Raw genomic sequence first — 21,298 nt, 5'->3', positions numbered from 1 at the left:
ATCCTGGCCAACACTTATACGGGTGTCAAAACTTTTTCTACTGAAGGCCACATACAAAATATATCAGGATGGTGGGGTCACTTTCACATACCTCACCTTAAGGATGTCATAGTTAGCATAACAAATCTAATTTAGGACAAAATATGCTTAACAGGCTCAAGACAGTATGGCTGCAGACCGTTCATCTGAGACACTGTATATCTCAGAACCAAACTGCTGTAATTTGGCGATACAATGTATTTCCAGTTTTAGATTCTTTAAAAAAAATACATTTATTCATAAAATTCATAATTCTTTTTATTTGTAAAAGAAAAAAAGGTGGAAACACTAGGAAAGAGTTAGCCAGACTCCGTCAATGGGTATACAAATGTTATACATGGCACTTAAACCAACTGATTTATTCTAGCTTATTAAAACACTGCCCCAGTATACAACAGCAAATATCCAAGTAGGAGACTATTAGCTTACCTTAGTCTGGCACTGTGACTTTGGCGAAAGAGTTAGCCCATCTAACAGTGACAGAATGGACTCTACAGCAACTGTTGAGCTAAATCATCTGTTTATTTATTTACTCCGTGCTCCTATTACAATGCTATAACAAGGAGACTGTTAACTTGGCCCAGCAATAAATACGGAAATGTCTGGAGAGAGTTAGCCTGGCAATGTCTAAAGATCACAGTGTACCAACATATCTGTGCCAGTTAAGCTAACATGTTAACTTCTCTTTCTTTAGCTTTGTCACTGCCTCCAGTTTACGAAGACCATTAGCCTAGCTTAAACCAAAAAAAGCATAGGGAAAGTGGACCCTGTCTTGTCTTTTAAGGTAAAATACTCTAGCCATCATTTTCAAATGTAACTTGTTTACTTGTTCTAGCTAACTAAGTGCACCCCTCTTATGGTATTCAGGGCGTTGCAATTCTAAGTTTTTCTTAAAGCTTCAAGTTCCTTACTTCACATTTTCATTTTACCACACAAACTTCACACAACTTTAAGAGCTCTGTAAGTGGAGCTTTAGCCTATAGGTTTGCAATTTTCAATACTAATAGTAATAGGTATCAAAGCTAAGCTAACAAGCAACAGACTGGATATAATAACAGCTGGCCATTACACCAACAGGCACTGTAATGGCATTGTATTCAAGGACATGTACGTTAATATGAAGTTGCCCCCTCTTTTGAAGCTATAACAGCCTCCACTCTTCTTGGAAGACTTGCCACAAGATTTTGGAATGTTTTCTGTGGGAATTTGTGCCCATTCATTCTGAAGAGCATTTAAAAGGAGATGTTGAATGAGAAGGCCTGGCTCATAGTTTCCATTTCAGTTCATCCCAAAGGTGTTCTATGGGTTGAGGTCAGGGCTCTGTGCAAGCCAGTTAAGTTCTTCCACACAGAACTCCTCAAACCATGTCTTTATAAGTCCTTGCTTTGTGCACTGGGAAACACAGCCATGTTGGAAAAGAAAAGGACCTTCCCCAAACTGCTGCAACAAAGTTGGGAGAATAGCCTTGCCAAAAAACGTCTTGGTATGTTGAATCTTTATGATTGCCCTTCACTGTTGATAAGGGGCTGAAGGCAAGTGTGAAGCATGATTCATCACTCCACAGAACATATTTTTTCCACTGCTCCACAGTCCAGGGTCCGTGTGTTTCACACCACTCCATCCAACGGTTAGCGTTGGGCTTGGTGATGTGGGGCGTGGCTGAGTTGCTGTTGTTCCTAAATGCTACCAGTTTCTAATATCACTTACAATTGACTGTGGAATACCTAGCAGTGATGAAATTTCATAAACAGTCTTATTACCCCCGCCAAGGAGGTTATGCAGTCGGGTGGGTTTGTTAGTTTGTCAGTTTGTTTGTTAGCAAAATAACTCAAAAAGTTATGAATGGATTTTGATGAAATTTTCAGGAAATGTCAGAAATGGCATAAGGAAGAACTGAATAGATTTTGGGAGTGATCTGGATCACCGTCTGGATACAGGAATTTTTTAAAGGATTATTTACTATTGGGAGATAGGGCTAATGGCGGAGGTCTGCACTGTTACCACTTTTACACCAGGAGATGGCGGACATGAGTAACTTCAATCCCAGCAGCATTTTGGGTGTGTTTCTATTCAAAGTCATGGAGTTTATAGAGTTTGAAAGACGCATGCCCGGTCGAGGAGACGAGTCGGAGCATCTGTTGGCACCGGCAGGCAATGCTTCCACCACAACAGTCCACCCGTAGCGAAGCCAATGCTTTTCCATCCCACTGAGGAGGGAGTAATCGGCGAAGGCCGTGGTGGGGGGCACAGGGGGATGATCCGGGAAGGATTCTTCACTACTGGGAGATAGGGCTAATAGTGGAGGTCTTTGCTCTCTGAGCGCTTTTCTAGTTGCAAAAAGGCATCCATCACAGTACCATGCCTGAAGTCACTGAGCTCTTCAGACCCATTTTGTGTCACAAAAGAAGACTGCATGGCTAGGTTCTTGATTTTGTATCAATGGGTCTGACTGAAACACCTAAATTTAATAATTAACAGTGTGACCAAATACTTTTGTCCATAAAGTATATTTGTGGTAGCCTTTTAATAGAACAGAATAATACAGTTAAACTTAAATAAAACTGTTTGTGTAAAAATATCAATTAAAGAATCAGAAAAATGAAAAGAAAGTCATGAGTGCATCAGTAAAAGGTTTTGCTGTCCAAATAAAGTATAGCATGTGATTCTGGAGCTAATTAAAGGAGTGCTCAGCTAACATCTCTTTTCTGTGACCCCCCTTAGTCTGTTAGCCAAACAAAGGATAAGGTCACCTTCTGTAATTAGGAAAAGCTAAATAGTTTTAGGGGTTTTAACTCTTTTGAGTAAAATAATGTAATCCCCTTAAGTAGGATTACCACACTGCTGTCAATCTTTGTTTGCTGTTAAGTGGTTATAGCACAAATTTGTTATTAAGTGCTTTTTCAAGCGTGTACTACTTAACATGTGAAGGACATTTGAAAAAAGAAACTTGATTATTTCTAATCTCTTTTAATTCATTAATAAATTATTAGACTGACTTTATTAGGCATTTAAAGTTTCTTAATTCAAAATGTGCCAGAAGCAGTATGATTTTTTTGTGTGACAATAAAATAAAAAATTCTCCTGCTAAAATAAATGTCTTTTTGGTTTGGCAACAATATCTTGACGCTTTGATTAAATATTAAGCTGTCGTCTTGCAATCCATGTCCTGACCAGAAATCTTGTAATTATGATTTTGTTGTACCTTAATCTGTGGGCCTAATCTTCCTCTTTTTTGTAGACTGACATGAACATGACATCTGGAGGAGTGGAAAGATGGTTTTAAGATTTATGTAAGTAGGTTTAGAGCCAGCACTGACTGCCTGACTGATGCACTTGAGATAGGGAGGAGTTACAGGCAGGGAGGCTGTGCGCTGCTGGTGCCCGCATGTGCGCACAGTTACCCCTAAATCCAGCTCCAAATCCATCGGGACGTCCCCTCTGTGACGTGCTGCGGGGGTGCCGCATGAGCAGGGGGTCTTTACAGGAGGCAGTACTTTAAAAGCCCCTCGGAGGATGCTCCTCAGCCACCGAGGAAGACTCTTGTGCTGATGTGCGTCTTTTGCGCAAGTTTCCAACAGCGTCAGCTCTGATTTGAAACTTCACCTGAAACAAAGGCAGAGAAGAAAGAGTCAGTTTGAGTACGTTTGGCAGCCTTTTTGGGACTTTTTATCGACAAATGTGGCTTCTTGGATCAACTTCCCAAGTGATGATGATGATGGATGAGCGCCTGTCTCCTTCCGCACGCGCCGTCCAGAGCCCGGGGGACAACCCGGCCACCATCCACAGCATAGAGGCCATACTGGGATTTAAAGAGGACACTCTTTTCCATAAATCAGCCTCCTACAGCATGACGGAGAAAGTCCTGGGCAAAGATGCCGAGCGTAACGGGAATGTCATTGTGACGCCGATGAAGAAAAGTCACTCCTCAGAAAGTTTTGACAGTAAGTCGGTGTGCGAAAATAAAGTTTTAAAATATGCTTAAAATTAGTATTGTTTCTCTGGGGTTACGTCTTCGAGGTTTTCTCTGCCTCAGTATTTTTTCTTGTCCGGGCGCGTTATTTTTACGTCAGGTGTCTATTTTTGCGTCAATTATGCTACCTCTTATTTTAGCTAACTAGGCTAAAATAAAGCTGGCACGTAAAAAAAATCAAACGATTACTTATACTTAACTTTTTAAAGGGAGTACCGCTTGTTGACTTTTGAAGACGCATTTACAAGTTTTAAAAATGTCTCCACAGGTGTTTGTTGCTCCAGCAGCGCCGCTGAAGCCTCGGTGTGTCCGGACTCTCCGGACAGAGACGGAAAACTGTCAGACGACGAAAACCCGAAGAAGAAACACCGTCGGAACCGGACCACTTTCACCACCTTCCAGCTGCACGAGCTGGAGAGAGCCTTCGAGAAGTCCCATTACCCGGATGTGTACAGCAGGGAGGAGCTGGCCCTGAAGGTCAACCTGCCGGAGGTCCGAGTACAGGTAGGGCAGTCTTTCTTTCCCTATTAGTTTCTCACGCATAAATTAGACATTAAATAATGAGGGCTGTGTTGGAATTGGTTGCTAGAATGCTGGGCCTGCATGTGTCATATGTCAAAACACAAATACCTAGTAAAAATAGTTATTTGTGGCAAAAAAATATAACATAACTTAGAAATATAAATATTTGTAGGCTAGATTTAAGGTTATTGTTGCAACATTACATCAGATATACCAAAATTAAATTTAAATGTTAAGAAACATTCAAAATATTAATTTTTTAAATTAAGCGACATTTTCAGTTTATTCATATGAATGACTTACATTCCAAATGATCACAGACATATGCATTTTAATTGACTTTCTATGTTTGCCTATTATTCCAGATATATTGATAACTGTTTTACATTTTTAGAAGCATGAAGATGTATTGCAAGATTGAAGATAAAAAATACTTATCCTAACAGAAGTTAATGGAAAATTTACTCACAATATCACTGAGCTGTTTTAGCTTCATGACTAATTTAATATTGCAAGGAAATAAGAAATGTTTTACTTTATCATGTTATGACTGTATTAATCATTTATCATCTCACATTGAATTAGAGATGATTCAAAAACCCCTAAATCTCCACTTATAAATTCCCTCCCATCATCCATCCCAAACTGTTTTGGATGTTAATTTATATATTTTTAAGTTGTTTTCAGACATTCTGTTTTTACATTTTTGGCCTTTACAAAGTTTTTCCCCTCCCCTCATCTCTTTAATTTGTGAGTTTTAGGGCCTGAGTGGTTAGCTTTTATGGGCTGTTGGGATGCACGATATGAATGGGATTTTTGCTGATATCTGATGTGCTGATATATCCATATATCCAAACTAATTTCAGCAGACATGAATTTACACACACATTTTTACTGTAAAGAACACCAAGTCTCTCTTGTATAAGAACTACATTAGTTAAATTAGTTCAACAGCAGGATTAAGACAATCATGACAAATAAAACAAAAACAATTTATTTTTAAGTGTAAAAATTCAAACTAGTTGAAGTTTTGGCCTAAAATTTCAGCCCTTAAAAACAAGCAGAGGCAGGTCCATTTATTCTGCTTTAAACTGCTCAAGCTTATTTTTACATTCTGCCAATAATTGCAGCTGATATATCGGCTGCAAATAACTGCAGAATTTCATGTCTGCCAGCTATGATCATCATTATTTTTGAGCAATTATCTGCTGATACTGGTATCGTGCAGAATATTGGGTATCCCTGGATACATTTTAAAGCAAAAAAGTCACTGATAAAAATAAAACAAGGTAAAAAAAAAATTCTATGTTACTTTCCAGGTATGGTTTCAGAACCGGCGTGCAAAGTGGCGTCGTCAGGAGAAGCTGGAGGTGAGCTCCATCAAGCTCCAGGACACCTCCTCCTCCCTGCTCTCCTTCAGCCGCTCCCCCACCAGCTCCCTTGGCTCCGGTCTGCAGTTGGACCCCTGGCTCACGGCCCCCATCACCTCCTCCACCTCCCTGCAGTCCCTCCCCGGCTTTATCACCGGCTCTCAGGGCCTCCCGGGCACTTACACCCCTTCTCCTCCCACCTCCATGCCCTCCTCCCTGTCGGCCTCGTTCCTCAGCTCCCCCGCTCTGGGACACAGCCCTCACCTGCCCCACATGGGCTCCATGTGCCCCCCACCTCCCGCCTATCCCTGCTCAGCTGACCCCAGGAACTCCAGTATCGCCTCTCTAAGGATGAAGGCAAAAGAACATATTCACGCTATCGGGAAGACGTGGTGATGCTGAATGGAGCTTAAAACGGATGGTTATACCCAGAATGCATCCTGCTGCAGCTTTTGAAAAACTGACTTCATCCTCTTGCTGATGGGATTTTATTTTGGACATTTTAAAATCTTTAGCTGACATCAGGATTAGAGACGTCATTTTCACTTACAAGGAAAGCACTGTGAATCAAGTTTCCCTTATTTAGCATTTATAAGCAAACATTACAATTAAAACCATTCAATTAAGTTTTATAGTGGGTGTCTTGATTCATTTTCCAAAATTGAAGTCCTCCTGTGGGTGCCAATATTTAAAAGCTGCTGTCTATGAATTATTTCTTTAACCAGAGGCCCCAATACCATCAAATTCTTAACCTTTATAAACACTTTTAATGTCCTTAAAGCTTTTTTTAAATCACATTACTTGACGATGTGTCATACTCCCTGCTTATATTTGCTAAATAATGAATTCAAGGACTCAATTCCTGTAAAATATGAGACTACTGAACACTGATGATCTGATATTTTTCTTCTCCTTCATCTGATGTGTTTTTCTGTACAGCTGAACATTTCTTCAGTCCGCTCTCATTTCTATCCAGTGTTATGTTTCCAGTATAAAAATCCCCACATTAATTCTGCTTTTGTAAATGGACCCATTTTGATTTCTGATTCCCCTGCTGTTTCTTGGTTTTCACTGTGGAGGATTAACAGATGTGTATATTTTCTTGAGAAAATAAACTTTATTTGTAAAACGCATTTAAAAACAGTGTTTTCCCTCACAGATTGCAAATCATTGCAATATTGACATTTTAAATCATTTAGACAATAAAAAATGTACAGCAAAACCCTTCTCTAACCAGCAGGAAGTGATGTCTGCTTTTATCTTCTCTTGTTGGACATCAGTAGCTCAATAACAGATGTTTAAAAATGGGGGGGAGCAAATTTACTGTTACAGAATTTAAATTAAGGAGTTTTAGTTAGTTATAAAATGTTCTGGAATAAAAAATGATGCTTTTATTGGACCTAATAAAACTAAAAATACCATCTATAACAAAATTGATTGATCACATTTAGTATGAAAGCACTGGCAGAGGAGTCAAGTTAAATCTCACTGCATAAACAGCCCCTTTTTGAAAATTTCACAACAAAAATTGTGAGTGAGTGATACCTTTGGCTGTGGAAGAATAGATGTTTTTGTTTGTTTGATAAAAACACGTGGTGGCTGGTTTAAATCATTACGTTCACTACTGGACATAGGTGGTTTGAAACCTGTTCTGGCCAGTGTGAACCCTTAACGCCAGAAAACACCAGACTTATCAATCAGATGTAAGTTCCTTTGGATAGAAGCGTTTGCTAAATGGCATTGTAAACTGACATTTATACAGGGAAATAATCGACACTGAGATTAAACATACCACAATATCCATAGGGGTGCCTAAACTGACACAAAATTGTAGCTTTAAAGAAACATATTAATTACTAAATTGGCTCTAGTCCCCTTTTTTTAATATAAAAATGAGAAAATAAGGATCAAATCATATTGTGAACCCAGTCTTACAGTGCTTATCTTGTTGTGACATCAGTTTTTCCATAAATCCAGGGGTGGTTTAAGTCATTTGAAGGCCCTCGAGACCTGTATGAGGCCCTTTCTTATGTACCTAAAAATAATTATAGTAAGTAAGCAAAACATTTCAAGTATGTTTTTTGGATAAAACCACTGAACCAAAAGAAAGACCCATATCTGAAATATAAAACCCAATAATACTGCCTCACCACCTCTAAGCAGAACATATGTCTCTAGACCAGGTTTTACTTCTAAAAATAGAAAAATATTCGCTCACCATCAGTGCAGTAGCCATTCTTGTGCCAATAATTTAACATTTTTATTTATTGCATGCCATTTTCACACAGTAGTCCTACAATTCATTGTTCAAATATGTCTGTAGGGATGTCCATGTAGTTTGCCAAATACTAGGACATTTTGGGGCTTGGACTTTGCTGTTGGGGACTGGCGTCCTCTGACTTCTTTGGACAGTCAAAATCTTTTTATATGCTTTTTTTTTTTTTTTTTGATCTTGGTCTAGTATTGGTAATTTTGGGCATATACCTCATCATTTAATGCATGCCTACAGTAAAATGATTATATCTTGAGGCCCCATGGAGCACAAGGCCCAGGGAAGTTGACTAATTTTACTTAATGGTAAAACTGCCTACGGTTACATCCTTACTTTTTTAGATGTGTGGATCAAAATAGTTTGCAAGAGGAATGACTTCAATGCATAAATAAAGATTTTTCAGAATAAAATTTATATGCAATTGATGTTTGTATATCAGATACTAATTCTGCAGAGAACAGCGTCTTAACAGCTCAGTGTTAACTACAGCAGCTCCTAGTGGCGAAATCTATAAACATGTCTGTCCGATCTGAAAGTTTAATTTCATTTCCTCTTTAAAATTTACATTGAACAGTAGATATAAAAACGAGCTGTGAATTTTGAAGTAGACTTGCTCTTATAGAAAGCCAAAGTAATTTTTTTACAGGGAACCAATACACTAAGTTTCCCTTTTTAACATTTAGTTGTTTAATTTTTAGAGAGTCTGTTAAAAGAAGCAGCTTAAACTCCCAGACTTCCTCCCTCTGTGTCATCAAATGAGTTTGTCAGCCCGCTTATTTCCTCCTCATTAGCTCCTGTAAACTTTATCCCATTGGCTGCTGGGATTAGACTCATAATGATGGGGTGAAAGTGGCTTGTACCTCCATTGTTTGTCGATCATCCGTGACAAATGAGGACAGGGGACAGAGGAGAAAACTCTCCTTTGGCTTTAAGAGAAAAGGATGTGTGTAACCAAATTGTTTCAATTAGCATTTCCTATTGTGTGCAGACCTCTAGGGCTAATAATCACCACCGTCAGAATCTATCCTACTGTCCTAAATAGACCCCGAGGTGTGGGTGTTCCTCTGGGAGTTCTGATGAGAAACAACTCAACTGCTTCTGGTCATCAGATGTATTCATGACTATGATCATGTTAACTCTTCATTCTTCACCTGATTTCATCATTATAAAGCAGAAAGGCTACTGATGTGGATAATGGGCACCACCTGGTGGTACAAACTGATACTGCATGTGAAAATTTGAACCTGTTTTCAAACAAAAACCATAGGCAGTTTTACCATAAGGAAAAGGTGGTTGGCGCCTCACGCTGCAAGGACATCAAGATAAATTAATCATAGGGGTTACACTTCAAAATACTTCCAAGGATTGAGTCATGTATTATAAATGTAAATGAGGGGTCATGAGTGAATAAAACCACATCAAAATATATATGATTACCTAAGAAATGTCTGAGGTGGACCCTTGTCCCCAACAGCAAGGCCCAAGCCTCAAACGCGCCTGAATGTCTTTAAATCAAGCAAATCATAGTTGGGTAGATGCATATAACTCAAGGTTGTTTTTTTTCATTAGTTATCATTAATTCCATTTTTGTTTTTAATTTTAGTTTAGTTTTAATGAGAGTTTACTGCTGGTTTGTTAGAAAAAATGCTTCATTTCAGTTCAGTTTTTATGAGTTTTAGTGTTTTTTTCAGTGAAGGATACCTGTCAGGGACAGAAAAAGTAAACATCATACAATTTTAAAAATATGTTCAAACAGCCTACACTTACTTCCAGTTTAATTTTATTCAAACTTTACATTTGAATACAACTTTAGACATAAAATTAACCATTAAGAGAAGCCTTCTGCAATAAATCAGGCCATTTTACACTTTCTATACTAAGTCTGAGTGAAAAATAGACTAAAACTAAACATATTTCGTCCCTAATTTCAATTATTTTTTTTAGTTTTGTAAGCACATAATTTAGCTTAAGTTATCGTTTTCTTGTAAAGCTTCGTTTTTATTTTAGTTTTTGTTAACTTAGATAATTTTTTCATTTAGTTTTAGCTATTCAGTTAGTTTCAGTCAACTTTAATAGCATTGCTATAGACATACTGAACGATGAATAGATGGATTACTGGTGGTTAAATGGCATGCAATAAATAAAAATGTATGAATTTTGGCAGAGGAATGGATATTGCATAAATAATGAGCATATAGTGTGCACTCCAGACAGATCTGGGTAATGCTAGAATTTCTGCACTAAAAGTTCCCAAGAGCACAGGGGCCTCCGTAATTCTAAAATGGAGGAAGTTTGGCATAACCAGGACTCTTCCAGAGCTGGTCGCCATGCCAAACTGAGCGAGTGGGGGAGAAGGGCCTTAGTGAGAGAGGTGACCAAGAACCTGGTGGTCACTGTGACTGAGCTCCAGAGATCCTGTGTAGAGATCAGACAAAGTTCCAGAAGGACAACCATCACTGCATCCCTCCACTGATTATGGCAGATTGGCTAGATGAAGCCTTTCATCAGTGCAAACAGACAAGTGGGCTTTTATGAGGTGTGCACTGAAGACAAGCTCCAGCCAGTCAACCAGCTCTTGGAAGAGTCCTGGTTCTGCCAAACTTCTACCATTTGAGAATTATGGAGGCAACTGAGCTCTTAGGAACCTTGAATAGAGCAGTAATGTTTGCTTTGCAACAATCCTGTCTCTGAGCTCTGTGGGCAGCTCCTTTGACCTCATGGCTTGGTTTCTGCTCTGATATGCACCGTCAGTTGAGAAGCCTTCTATAGAAATGCGTGTGCCTTATTAAATCATGTCCAATCAACTTAATTTACCACAGGTGAATTCCAATCAAGGTGTAGAAACATCTCAGCAATGATCAAGAGAAATGGAAGGAACCTGACATAAACTTCAATTGTTGCTGCAAAGGGTCTGAATGTTTATGTCAGTGTGATATCTCAGTTTTTTCATTTTTCATAAATTTGCAAAAATCTCTAACATTTTTTTCACCAGTAAAAGATCACAACACAGTTAGCAGTTATATCAACCTTAATTTATTGACCATTCTCAACTTATGCAACATAGCTGTGTCTTGTCTTGAACAGCAGAAAAAATGAGCTTGTACTGAGTTAACACTGTGTGATTATGGTACAACAAAATAAACTGTGGATATGTGGTAACAGGGAACATTTGATTGAAGTTAATTCATCAGGTCGAGTCATTTTCTTGCAGTTTCAGAGCCTATAGAAGCAGGTTTGACATCTAAAAGAGAGTTAAAAACAGAGAAAAAAAACATGTAAACTCATTTGTTTGTTTGAATGTTTATCTTTGGGTTTTATGTCTTAATTCAGATAGGACATCAACTGGGGAGAGAGTGGGAAATGACGCGAGGGATAGAAGCCACCGATTGGACTTGAATCAGGATTGTTCACTTCAAGGACAACAGTGCTCTACATGGGCATGCAGACATGATGACCAGGCTACCGTTGGCTTGAGATAGCAGAATTTCAAACTTCAATATGGAACTGGTCAAAGATTTGATACCACTGCTTCAAAACTTGGGAGATTTCTTGTTTTCAACTGTCAGAATTGTAGACAAACTCCTGTACATAGTTTGAATGGCAAAAATGCACGCAAAACATTTAAACTGGAGCTTGTCTGCAATTTTCCAAAGCACCTGTCTAACAATATAAAGTAAATGTAGCTTTCTAAAGAACTGGCATTCAGTACTTTTAAAACAAGTCTATTGTATCAAAAACATGGTATAAAAAGCATAATAAAATTTAACAATCTCAAACTGACCTCTCTGAGATATTTGTCTCTGTCTTCTTCTCTCCAGCTGCTGTGCTGTCGAAGCAGTCTGTCCACGACTGTCCTCTCCTTTTGTTGCTTCAGAGCCTCCATCAGGCGCTCATATCGCTCCATCAATGTGACCCCAGCTGCTTCTGAGGGTGTGTCGTAGTTGCTGTTTATCCCCTGCAGCTCAGACAGGCTATCGGTGCTTTTTTTCCCCATCAGATGACCTGAAAGATGGACAAGAATAGGATGCATAAACTACTTTGGAGGAGTTGTGTTACCTGTGTAAAACTTGGTTCAAACAACACTATATTAGTCTGTTATATGTACAAATAGAGGAAAAAAAAGATAATAAATCACACTTTTTCCACCTTATAACCCTGAAATATTAGGCAATATTGATCAGGGAAAATTGATAATGTAATTAAGATTTGTCACAGACTTCTAGGAAATTTTCTTTTTCTTGCAACCTTTCTTGTCATTAATTTATCAAAATGTAGCTGAAACGTCTTGCCTTTTACACAAAAATATCATAATTACTGTGATCAAACATTTAGTAACATTAGAGTTATACATAAACAAATAGTACTGCCTTGAATTATGCAGAAATTGACAGTTCTCTCCTTTTTTTATAGTATATTCCATTCATCAATATTACTATTCATTTAACTTACCAAATAAATAAACAAAATAGTAAAACTATAGTTTCTCCCCCTATCAAATATGCTAGTTTTTTTCTTACCTACAGCCCAGTGGTTGCCTCGTGAATACATTTTTCCATCATCATCAGCAGGTTGACCCTCTGAGCAGTGCAGTATACTGGGGATTGTAGCCAGAATAATTAAAAGTGACCAGACTGCAGGTCTGCAGGTCAATGAAATGCACAAACACTCTCCGCCCATGTTACTATCGAGGAAAAAAGTCAGATTTAAAAAGCAACAGGTACGTCTGTTTCTTCTGTAGCTGCGGTCAAATTGCTTTAGCTAACTTTAAAAAACCGTCTCCATCGTGGATATTTCTGAGTGGATACCGCAGAAGAAGAAGGAAGGCGTTGAGTCGCGGACTTGCTGAACTCTCTCTCTCAGTGCCTTTAGTAGAAGTGACTGATGTTTAAGTTAAGAGCCCCCTCCTGATACAGCTGTGCGTCAGCGGCTCTTTTTAACTGCAGCACGCTGCCGCGCGCATGATGAGACCGTGATGACAAATTATCATTGAAAGCCTCTTATTATGATTATCACGGCTCGTTATTGTTTGTCCATAAATTGCAGGGGGACTGCAGGAGGGGTCAACGTCATTTCACGATGATGGACGAAACTTTCGACTGATTACTTCCGTGTAAACGTGTCGATAAGGGCAAAAGGTGCGCAATAAAACCCGCAATAAAGGGAGACATGCTCTTACTTTGATCAACTTGAGGAACGACAATACAACTGTGAAAATACTGCAAGAATGCCTGAAATATTTAATTGAAGTCCTCTGTGAGTGTTAAGTGAACTGCTATTATGCCAAATGGCCACTTAGCGTTTTCATGAGGTTATTTAACACTTATCTAGTATACTAGAAATAGGGCCAATCATCATCATAGTAGGCTGAGATGGAGCTTTTTATTCCTTTTGATACTGTTAGGCAGGTCAGTCAATGCCGATGCATTATATGTTCACAAGTGATTTTGACACCATTTTTAATATCTTTGGTGTAGAAAGCATGCACCAAAGCAAAGCTCAAACATTATACAACACAAATTCCAAAAAGTCCATATTGACATGATGGCATCAAACAGTTGCTGCAGATTTGTTGGCTGCACATTTATAATGTGTATCTTCCATTCCACCATGTCCAAAAGTGCTCTAATGAGATCTGGTGACTTTGGAGGCAACTGGAGTACAATGAACTCATCGCCATGTTCAAGAAACCACTTTGAAATGATGTGAGCTTTGTGACATGGTGCATTATCCTGTGGTCGTAAAGGGATGGACATGGTCAGTTACAATACTTATGTATGCTGTGGCATTTAAACGATGCTTAATTGCTACTAAGGGGCCCAAAGTGTACCAAGAAAATATTCCCCATGTATTACACCACCACCAACAGCCTGAACTGTTGATACAAGGCAGGATGGATCCATGCTTTCACGTTGTTCATGCCAAATTCTGACCCTACCATCTGAATGTCCCAGCTGAAATTGATACTCATCAAGCCAGGCAATTTTTTTCCAATCTTCAATTTAGTGAGCCAGTGCAAATTGGCAGGTGTGGTCTTCTGCCGCTGTAGCCCATCTGCTTCAAGGTTTGATGTTTTGTTTCTTTTTTTATTGGATAAAGGAAGGACATGGGTTAGTCTCGGAAATGAGGAAGAGAGTGGGGTCACAGGCCAGATTCGAACCCGTACACGGGTAGCGCCCTAAACCACTCGACCATCTGCGCCCTTCAAGTTTTGAAGTGTTGTGTGTTCAGACATGGTATTCTGCATACCTTGGTTGTAACAAATGGTTATTTAAGTTACTGTTGCCTTTCTATCACCTAACATGGAGCTGAGTGCCTGAGCTAACTGTTGGGCCTTTTGGAAATGTTGTGGGCTTAACCTTGCAGTGAAGTTGTGTAGAGTCATTAGAGGCCATGTGGAAGGGCAGGTAGTATTAGCATTGTCACTACCTGAAGCTTGCATGCACAGAGCCTGGGTCTACCGAGGGAGGCAATGCTGCTTGGGTTGTGGTGGAAACTGAGGGCCCTGTAGTAGGTTAGGAAAGCCTAAAACATTGGTAAAGAGATCGAAATGTGTGAGCGCTCATCCCTCTCATTTTGGGTGCAAGTTTCATGTATTTATGAAGAATTTAAATATTTGATACTATTTCAGAAACTGATATGGAGCTGACCTTTTTCACCCCACACACAAAACTTCCCCATCAGCCCTTGGATAAGTTTAAGGAAACATGGATTGACAGTTTTGTGACTTCTCAAACAACAGGAGGGTTGATAAAGTAACTATAAACCTCCAAGTATCACATTGTAAATCAGTGAAGCAGTACAAGCACCTGGAAACACTTTTCAACCAAGGTTCATCATATATTCTTATTAAAATACTGAATGGTAATGTGCAGATAAAAGACAGGTCTTTTAGGGGAAATGATCTGGTCATGCAGAGAAAACATTTTTCATAGTGGTGTTATCATTATCTGCTGTGTTGCTGTGAACAAGATGTCCTTACTTTATGCACCCATGAGCTTTCTAAACATCATGATGCTTTCAGAGAGAAAGAAATTATGTCAAACATGAATAGTGAAGGAACATCTTTTACAAAAACTGTCAAGCATCACAATAATAAATGTTACTGCAGCAGACAGCACCTGCCTTTGAAATCCCACCATACATAATATGTTTAATTTATCAGTACATTTTAATAGAGTGCATTTATCCCTCTGGAAAGGTCAACATCATGAATAAAAACACTCAAACATGGTGTGAAAATCTCATTACTGACTGATCTCTTTCCTGACAGGCAGTTAATTGGAGAAGGAGAATACATGAGAACAAAAAAGGAGCCCACGCAGGTAGGTAATATTTTGTGTTGAAAAGGTTTTCTCTGAGTAACGTCAGGTCACAACCCCCCATACCGCTCACCCACACATACACAATTACATCTCAGTCAGACGTAAGAGGGTATCTCTGGCTCGTATCGTTTCTCTGTAGAAGTCTGACCTTAACAAATCGAGATGAGTCACCAGTGGTCAAAGAGCAGTATAAGGTACGACACAGGACACTGCCACCTGAAATATTTGTTCCCTTACTTTAATGCAAGACAGCAAGATCCTGCATGGGAACCTGTACCATGCTTGTGTCTAAAGAAATCACTAAATGTTAGCGATATTAAATGAACAACTAAAAATAAACACGGGAATAAGAAAACCGCTGATACATACAGAAGCCCTGAGACGACATGCATCCATACATTTAAGTTTACTTTTTCTGCTCACCATACTAACTAAATTTCCTGTGTTTTCTCAAGATCTCAACTTATATTTATCTTTTTTGTTGATGTCAACTGAAGAGAGGCAGGGTTACAAACAGCACTGGGAGTGGCTTAGCAGTTCGGACACACAGGGACTAAAGTCCTCCAAGTGGACAGCCCAGGTTTGAGTCTAACCCAGGGCTCCTTTCCAGCATGCAATTCCCTTCTCTTTCACTAATTTCAACACTATCAAAGTTGACCAGAAAATAAATCTACAAAGAGGGAAAAACAATCCTAAAAAAAAGACTAACTACGTCAAATACTTTGCAGCTAAAGTTAAACTTAACGCATGCAGGGTCAAGGAGCTTACGTAATCTACCTGTTTGTTAATTATTTCATTAACAACCACTCAATCTGTTCTTGATCACCCTGCACACCACTGGAAAAATTTCACACAATCAGACCAAATCAGCATCTTGCAGGCTGGTAATTAAAGGTCTTAATTAGACTAAATAAGCTTGTAAAGTCATCAATCCAAAATGTGAGCAAGTTCTAAAATATGTTTTCAACAACAAGTAAAATAAACACACTGAATAAATTAGTTATAGCACAATGGCCACCTATTCAAGCTAATGAAATCACTACTACAGCTCTACCACAAATTATATTGCATTAGACTGTATATAGGTGGTCACATTGTATATATTACTGATCATCATATAATGCAATAACACCAACTACAAAATCCTGATCCCTTCTGAACTGCATTTGAGTAGAGTAGAAACAGCAGATGGCACTGTGGAGTGAATATAAGGGGAGCTAACTTCATGCTTTTTAAGATGAGTCATAGGTAGTGATGGGTCAGTAACTTTAGTTTGGAATTATATGATAAGTGCACATGTATTTTAACAATAAAATGCAATAAAATGTACTTATGACTAACATAAGAGCATGAGTCTGCTGATATTATTCCCTGTAATTACACTCTTTTGCTTCATTGTCATTTTAATTTAGTCATATTGAAATTAAAATACAGCTATTGTAATGCTAAAAGTCTCCTCCAGCTAATTTGATCAATTTCATGTCCATTTAAGTTAACAAGAAGTGATCTTACACAAAAAATCTCTAATTTTGAGCTGTTAAAATAACACCCTTTTTAATTTCTATTCATGATTTCCCTTCTTCCAAAACGTCCTATGATGCACTAAATGTCCTGATAGTGGTGTCATAGCTGTAATGATATTAGATCTATGAAAAGGAAAAGCTGTTAAAGGAACGTCTTTCAGCTGTAAAGTGTCAATTAAAAAGGACGTGTTTCATTGTGAGGTTTTTAGTGTCTGTCACATTTGGGCCTGAATCACAGAGAAGCTGCTCTCTGGGATTTAGAGAAAAACACATTCAGTGCCACACTGTTACAGCAGTGACAGATGTGGAGTATAATATAATGATTACTGGTAATTTCAATTTCCAAATGGACTGGTTGTGATACAGGATGTATAGCTATGAGAGATTCTCATCTGTATTAATCGTACCTGAACTTACTCCAAATGTCATTATTTACATCTTTAACCCCTTGAAATGATTTTTTTCTTGGATGTTTCCCCTCTTTATGATTGAAAAATGATTTTCCATACTAAATTAAGTAATTGATATCCAATACTTTGCACATATGTTAACCGACCACTTCATTAGGTACATTAAAACAAACATTTAATCAGCCAATCACATGGCTGCAATGCATTTAGACATGTAAACATGGTTGAGATGACCTGCTGAAGTTCAAACGGAGCATCAATAAGGGGAATAAAGTGATTTAGGTGATTCTGAATGACAACTTAGTCGTTGGTGCCAGCTGGAGCCAGCTGGTCCGAGTGTTTCACAAACTGCTGATCTACTGGGATTTTCAGCCATCTCTAGGGTTTACAGAGAATGGTCCAAAAAAGAGAAAGTATCCAGTGAGCGGCAGTTCTCTGAGCCAAAATGCCTTGTTGATGACAGAGGTCAGAGGAGAATGACCAGAATGCTTCGAGCTGATAGACTGGCAACAATAACTCAAAAACCCAGCATCGCAGAGAATCTTTGAATGTACAATGCATAAAACCTTGAAGCAGATGGGCTGCAGCAGCAAAAGTCTCTCCTGGGCACCACTCCTGTCAGTTAAAAACAGGAAACTGAGGCTATAATTCACCTGGGCTCACCAAACCTGGACAATAGAAGAATGAAAAAAATTTGATGTGTCTCAGTTTCTGCTGCATTCAGATGGTAGGGTCAGAGTCCGGCAGAACAACATGAAAGCCTGCCAGACTGCCAACAACCCTGGTACTATCAAAGGCTCTTAAATCAACTGGCTTTCCCATCCTGATGTTTGGTTTGAATGTCAGGAGACTGTCTTGACCAGGTTCCCTTAATCAATTGGTTGCTGCCATGTGACTGACTGTTCTGAACTTTGGGTTGATGAGCAACTGAACACGTTTACCTAATGAAGTGGTTGGAACTAAGCAGTTTCCTTCTAGTGTAATATATACACTAGTGTTATGATACCAGAGTTTAAAACTTTGACATAAATCTAGTAAAAACCTAGCAATACTGGCAACTGTTTCAATACCCTGGCTAAATAAAAGTTTGTTCAGGAACACTCTCTTCATACATTTTACCATCTTATTGCAAAATGGATATACAGTTTTACTTAACGCAGAAGGCTCTGCTCAAAATATGCTCCGTCGGTTAGTCAAGCAGCATGCTTTGATTTTCCACGGAGCGCATAGCTAGAACCCCTGATATAGATGGATACATTAATAACAATGTGTACTGTATACAATAAAGTTATTTCAAAAGCAATTAATCCATAGTAGTATGAATCTCAATATGAGGGTGCAACAAGTTTAATGCTCTAAAGGAGGAGGCTGGGGTGGAGGAGGTTAAGCTTTGCCAGTAGCTGTGGCACCAGCTTGGTGCATCATCATAAATACAAGCAGGGATTGGTGAGAAGTATGTCATATTTAAATATATTTATTCATTTATTTAGCATTTATTTGACATGGACACACAGTAACATTGATGCTGTGATATGTAATCATACACAGGTCCCAGATGCACTGCAGTATGTGTTTGTAGCAAAGTGCTAATTTTTAACATCTGTCCATGGGGGGCTTTTAAAGATTAGAGTTGTAAAAAAGGGAAAAATTAGAAAACAGACAGAATATAAATCAAATAAAAAAAAGCTCTATTAGAGATGGTTCCTTCAGGTAACATGTATACAAGCACGTGTTTTATATGTGGAAACAGTATTGTTGCTCTGTCAGCCATGATTTAATACCTTTGTGAAAACCTTTGATGTTTTGCTTGATTAGAGTCCTGATATCTGCTAACAAATTAACCAAACATAGATGGAAATAGACTATGTAGACATTAAAAAACATTTTAAGATTACTGTAGTTAATAAAGCTTTCAAAGCAAAACATATTATGTTTCTCTAATATGAGACAGTGGTGCCATCAGACAGGTTTTTTTGTCCATGGTTTTAATTGTCTGGTTATATATGGATATGATTGGTTTTAAAGTTGTTTGTGAGGCTTGGGACCAGGAAGTTAGGCAGTATGACAGATGCGAAAATATCATAGCATGCATGTAGAGCCTAGCTGTGTTTAATGAAAGACTTGTTCTGATAATCCTGAACCGTGTCCTGTGTGAACCACCGCCAAGTTGAACTGATAACCTGCAGAAACAGATTTTCTTTAGACAAGCTATATGGACATTGCTAAAACGGAAACCATCTAAAGTCCCTCACAGGAGCTTTAAACTGCATTTCCACACAAACGCCAGTACTTCCAATGAGTGCTTTTTTTATTTTTTGGAAAAAGCCTAAGAAACACTTACTTAAATGAGCCTAAAGGCAAAAGGAAACAAAGATATTAAGGTCTTTACTTTGTATAATCCTTATCTCAAAATCCCACCTTTATTCTTTAATCATCGACAACATATTTCTGGAATAACCAGACCATTTGAATGATCCTCTGCAGAAAATAATGGTAAAAATGAAATGGTAAGCCCACTGCAGCAGCTCCTCTTTGCCACCATGAATGAAGCTAAACATGATGTCATGTGACTGTGTCTCTGTGTTTGGGGAGGGCAGCAGCCTCAGCCTCGTCCGTTGCGTTCAAGCTGTCTCACTGTAGGGAGGAAGGAGGCACTATAAGGGGCCTTTTATGAAATATGTGCACAAAGGAGCAATAAAGTGTATAAAATGCATTTTTATTGTGCTGATTAATAAATCCAGCATTGTCCATCTCTTATTAAGGCCTTTTGGGTGTGATTGCAGGTCTGATGTAACAATGAAAGGTAGCAGGCCACAGCTGAAAGCCTTCCTGTCTCTCAGGTAGGTTGTGAAATACATGACTTTATTAATTCATTATTTATCCCTTTTTATTCTTACGTTATGACCTTTATGTACAATCGATGAGTATGAATAATCAAACTATGGTTGTCAACATTTTTGAAAGGTTTCATAGAACATTTTTTAAATTGTTTTATAAGGATACCATCTCTGTTATATTAATGATGCATAGCTCAAATAGTGCAAAGCTTAAAATCTTAAGTCATAATTTCATTTAAAAGCTGCCTTGAGTGAGAGAAAAAGTGAGAGCTTCCTAAATCACTGAAATATTAGCAACATATCTGTACAATTTAGACACTGTGATGGAGTTTGCATGTATTTTTTTTGCAATTTAAAACAAGAAATCACCTAATATCTGGTGCCCAATTTGCTGAGGTGGATAGACAGGTATGAATGATGTTTGATTTTTACTTATATCAAATATAAGGCTAAGAGTCTGGTATGATGACAGCCCTAACAGTATTTGTTGCAAATTCAGCAAAAATATGCCCTTTTCTTAGATTATTGTGTGCTGTATATGTATGTGGAACACATTGCAAAGAAAAAAATCATTGCATCGATATTTTCTGGCATGTTAAGCAACAAACAAAAGCAGACACAAAGCTTGTTGACATTGGGGGTACACAGGGAGCGCTAGCCTTAGATTAAACCTCTGTTTTTTATATCATGTTGCTGAATGATTATGCTATTGATCACAACTGAGACAAGTGGGATTGAGGCGAGTATCTAAACACAATCCCAAAACTGTCATTTTTCTGTTGATCATATCTTGACATCCCACGATACAGGCCCCAAAATATAAACATATTTAAGCCCCCTTTTCTGCTCTTATCCTGCTCATTTCCTTTTCTTCCCCTTCCATCTCCCCCACCTCCCTCTGTCTCCGTCTCCCTCTCTCTCTTCTTTCTCTGCACCAGCTGCTGCCGCTGCTCCAGAGCCAGAGTGAAGAGTCCCCTCACCCCCCTGCACACATAGAGACAAAAGGCCTGCTTCGCCTGCTGAACACTGCCCC

The 21,298-nt window shown here is 38.6% G+C and overlaps 2 protein-coding genes across 2 annotated transcripts; one reads left to right on the top strand and one right to left on the bottom strand.

Annotated features, from left to right (window-relative positions):
* The first annotated feature begins 2,221 nt into the window (after positions 1 to 2,221).
* Positions 2,222 to 7,028, top strand: rx3 (retinal homeobox gene 3). The gene is made up of 3 exons (XM_041810492.1): positions 2,222 to 3,980; positions 4,278 to 4,513; positions 5,851 to 7,028. The coding sequence occupies exons 1-3, from the start codon at positions 3,716 to 3,718 to the stop codon at positions 6,295 to 6,297; spliced, it is 948 nt and encodes a 315-aa protein (XP_041666426.1). The 5' UTR covers positions 2,222 to 3,715; the 3' UTR covers positions 6,298 to 7,028.
* A 4,277-nt stretch (positions 7,029 to 11,305) lies between these two features.
* Positions 11,306 to 12,944, bottom strand: LOC121524912 (gastrin-releasing peptide). The gene is made up of 3 exons (XM_041810494.1): positions 12,691 to 12,944; positions 11,955 to 12,175; positions 11,306 to 11,414 (listed from the first exon to the last, which is right to left on the bottom strand). Exons 1-3 carry the CDS (start codon positions 12,848 to 12,850, stop codon positions 11,394 to 11,396), a joined length of 402 nt encoding a protein of 133 aa, XP_041666428.1. The 5' UTR covers positions 12,851 to 12,944; the 3' UTR covers positions 11,306 to 11,393.
* Positions 12,945 to 21,298: the final 8,354 nt, after the last annotated feature.

The sequence above is a fragment of the Cheilinus undulatus genome, linkage group 17 (genome assembly GCF_018320785.1).
Source record: "Cheilinus undulatus linkage group 17, ASM1832078v1, whole genome shotgun sequence".
NCBI classification, from domain to species: Eukaryota; Metazoa; Chordata; class Actinopteri; order Labriformes; family Labridae; genus Cheilinus; species Cheilinus undulatus.
The sequence above is the reverse complement of the archived record's forward strand: the minus strand, read 5'-3'. Positions and strand labels throughout refer to the sequence as shown.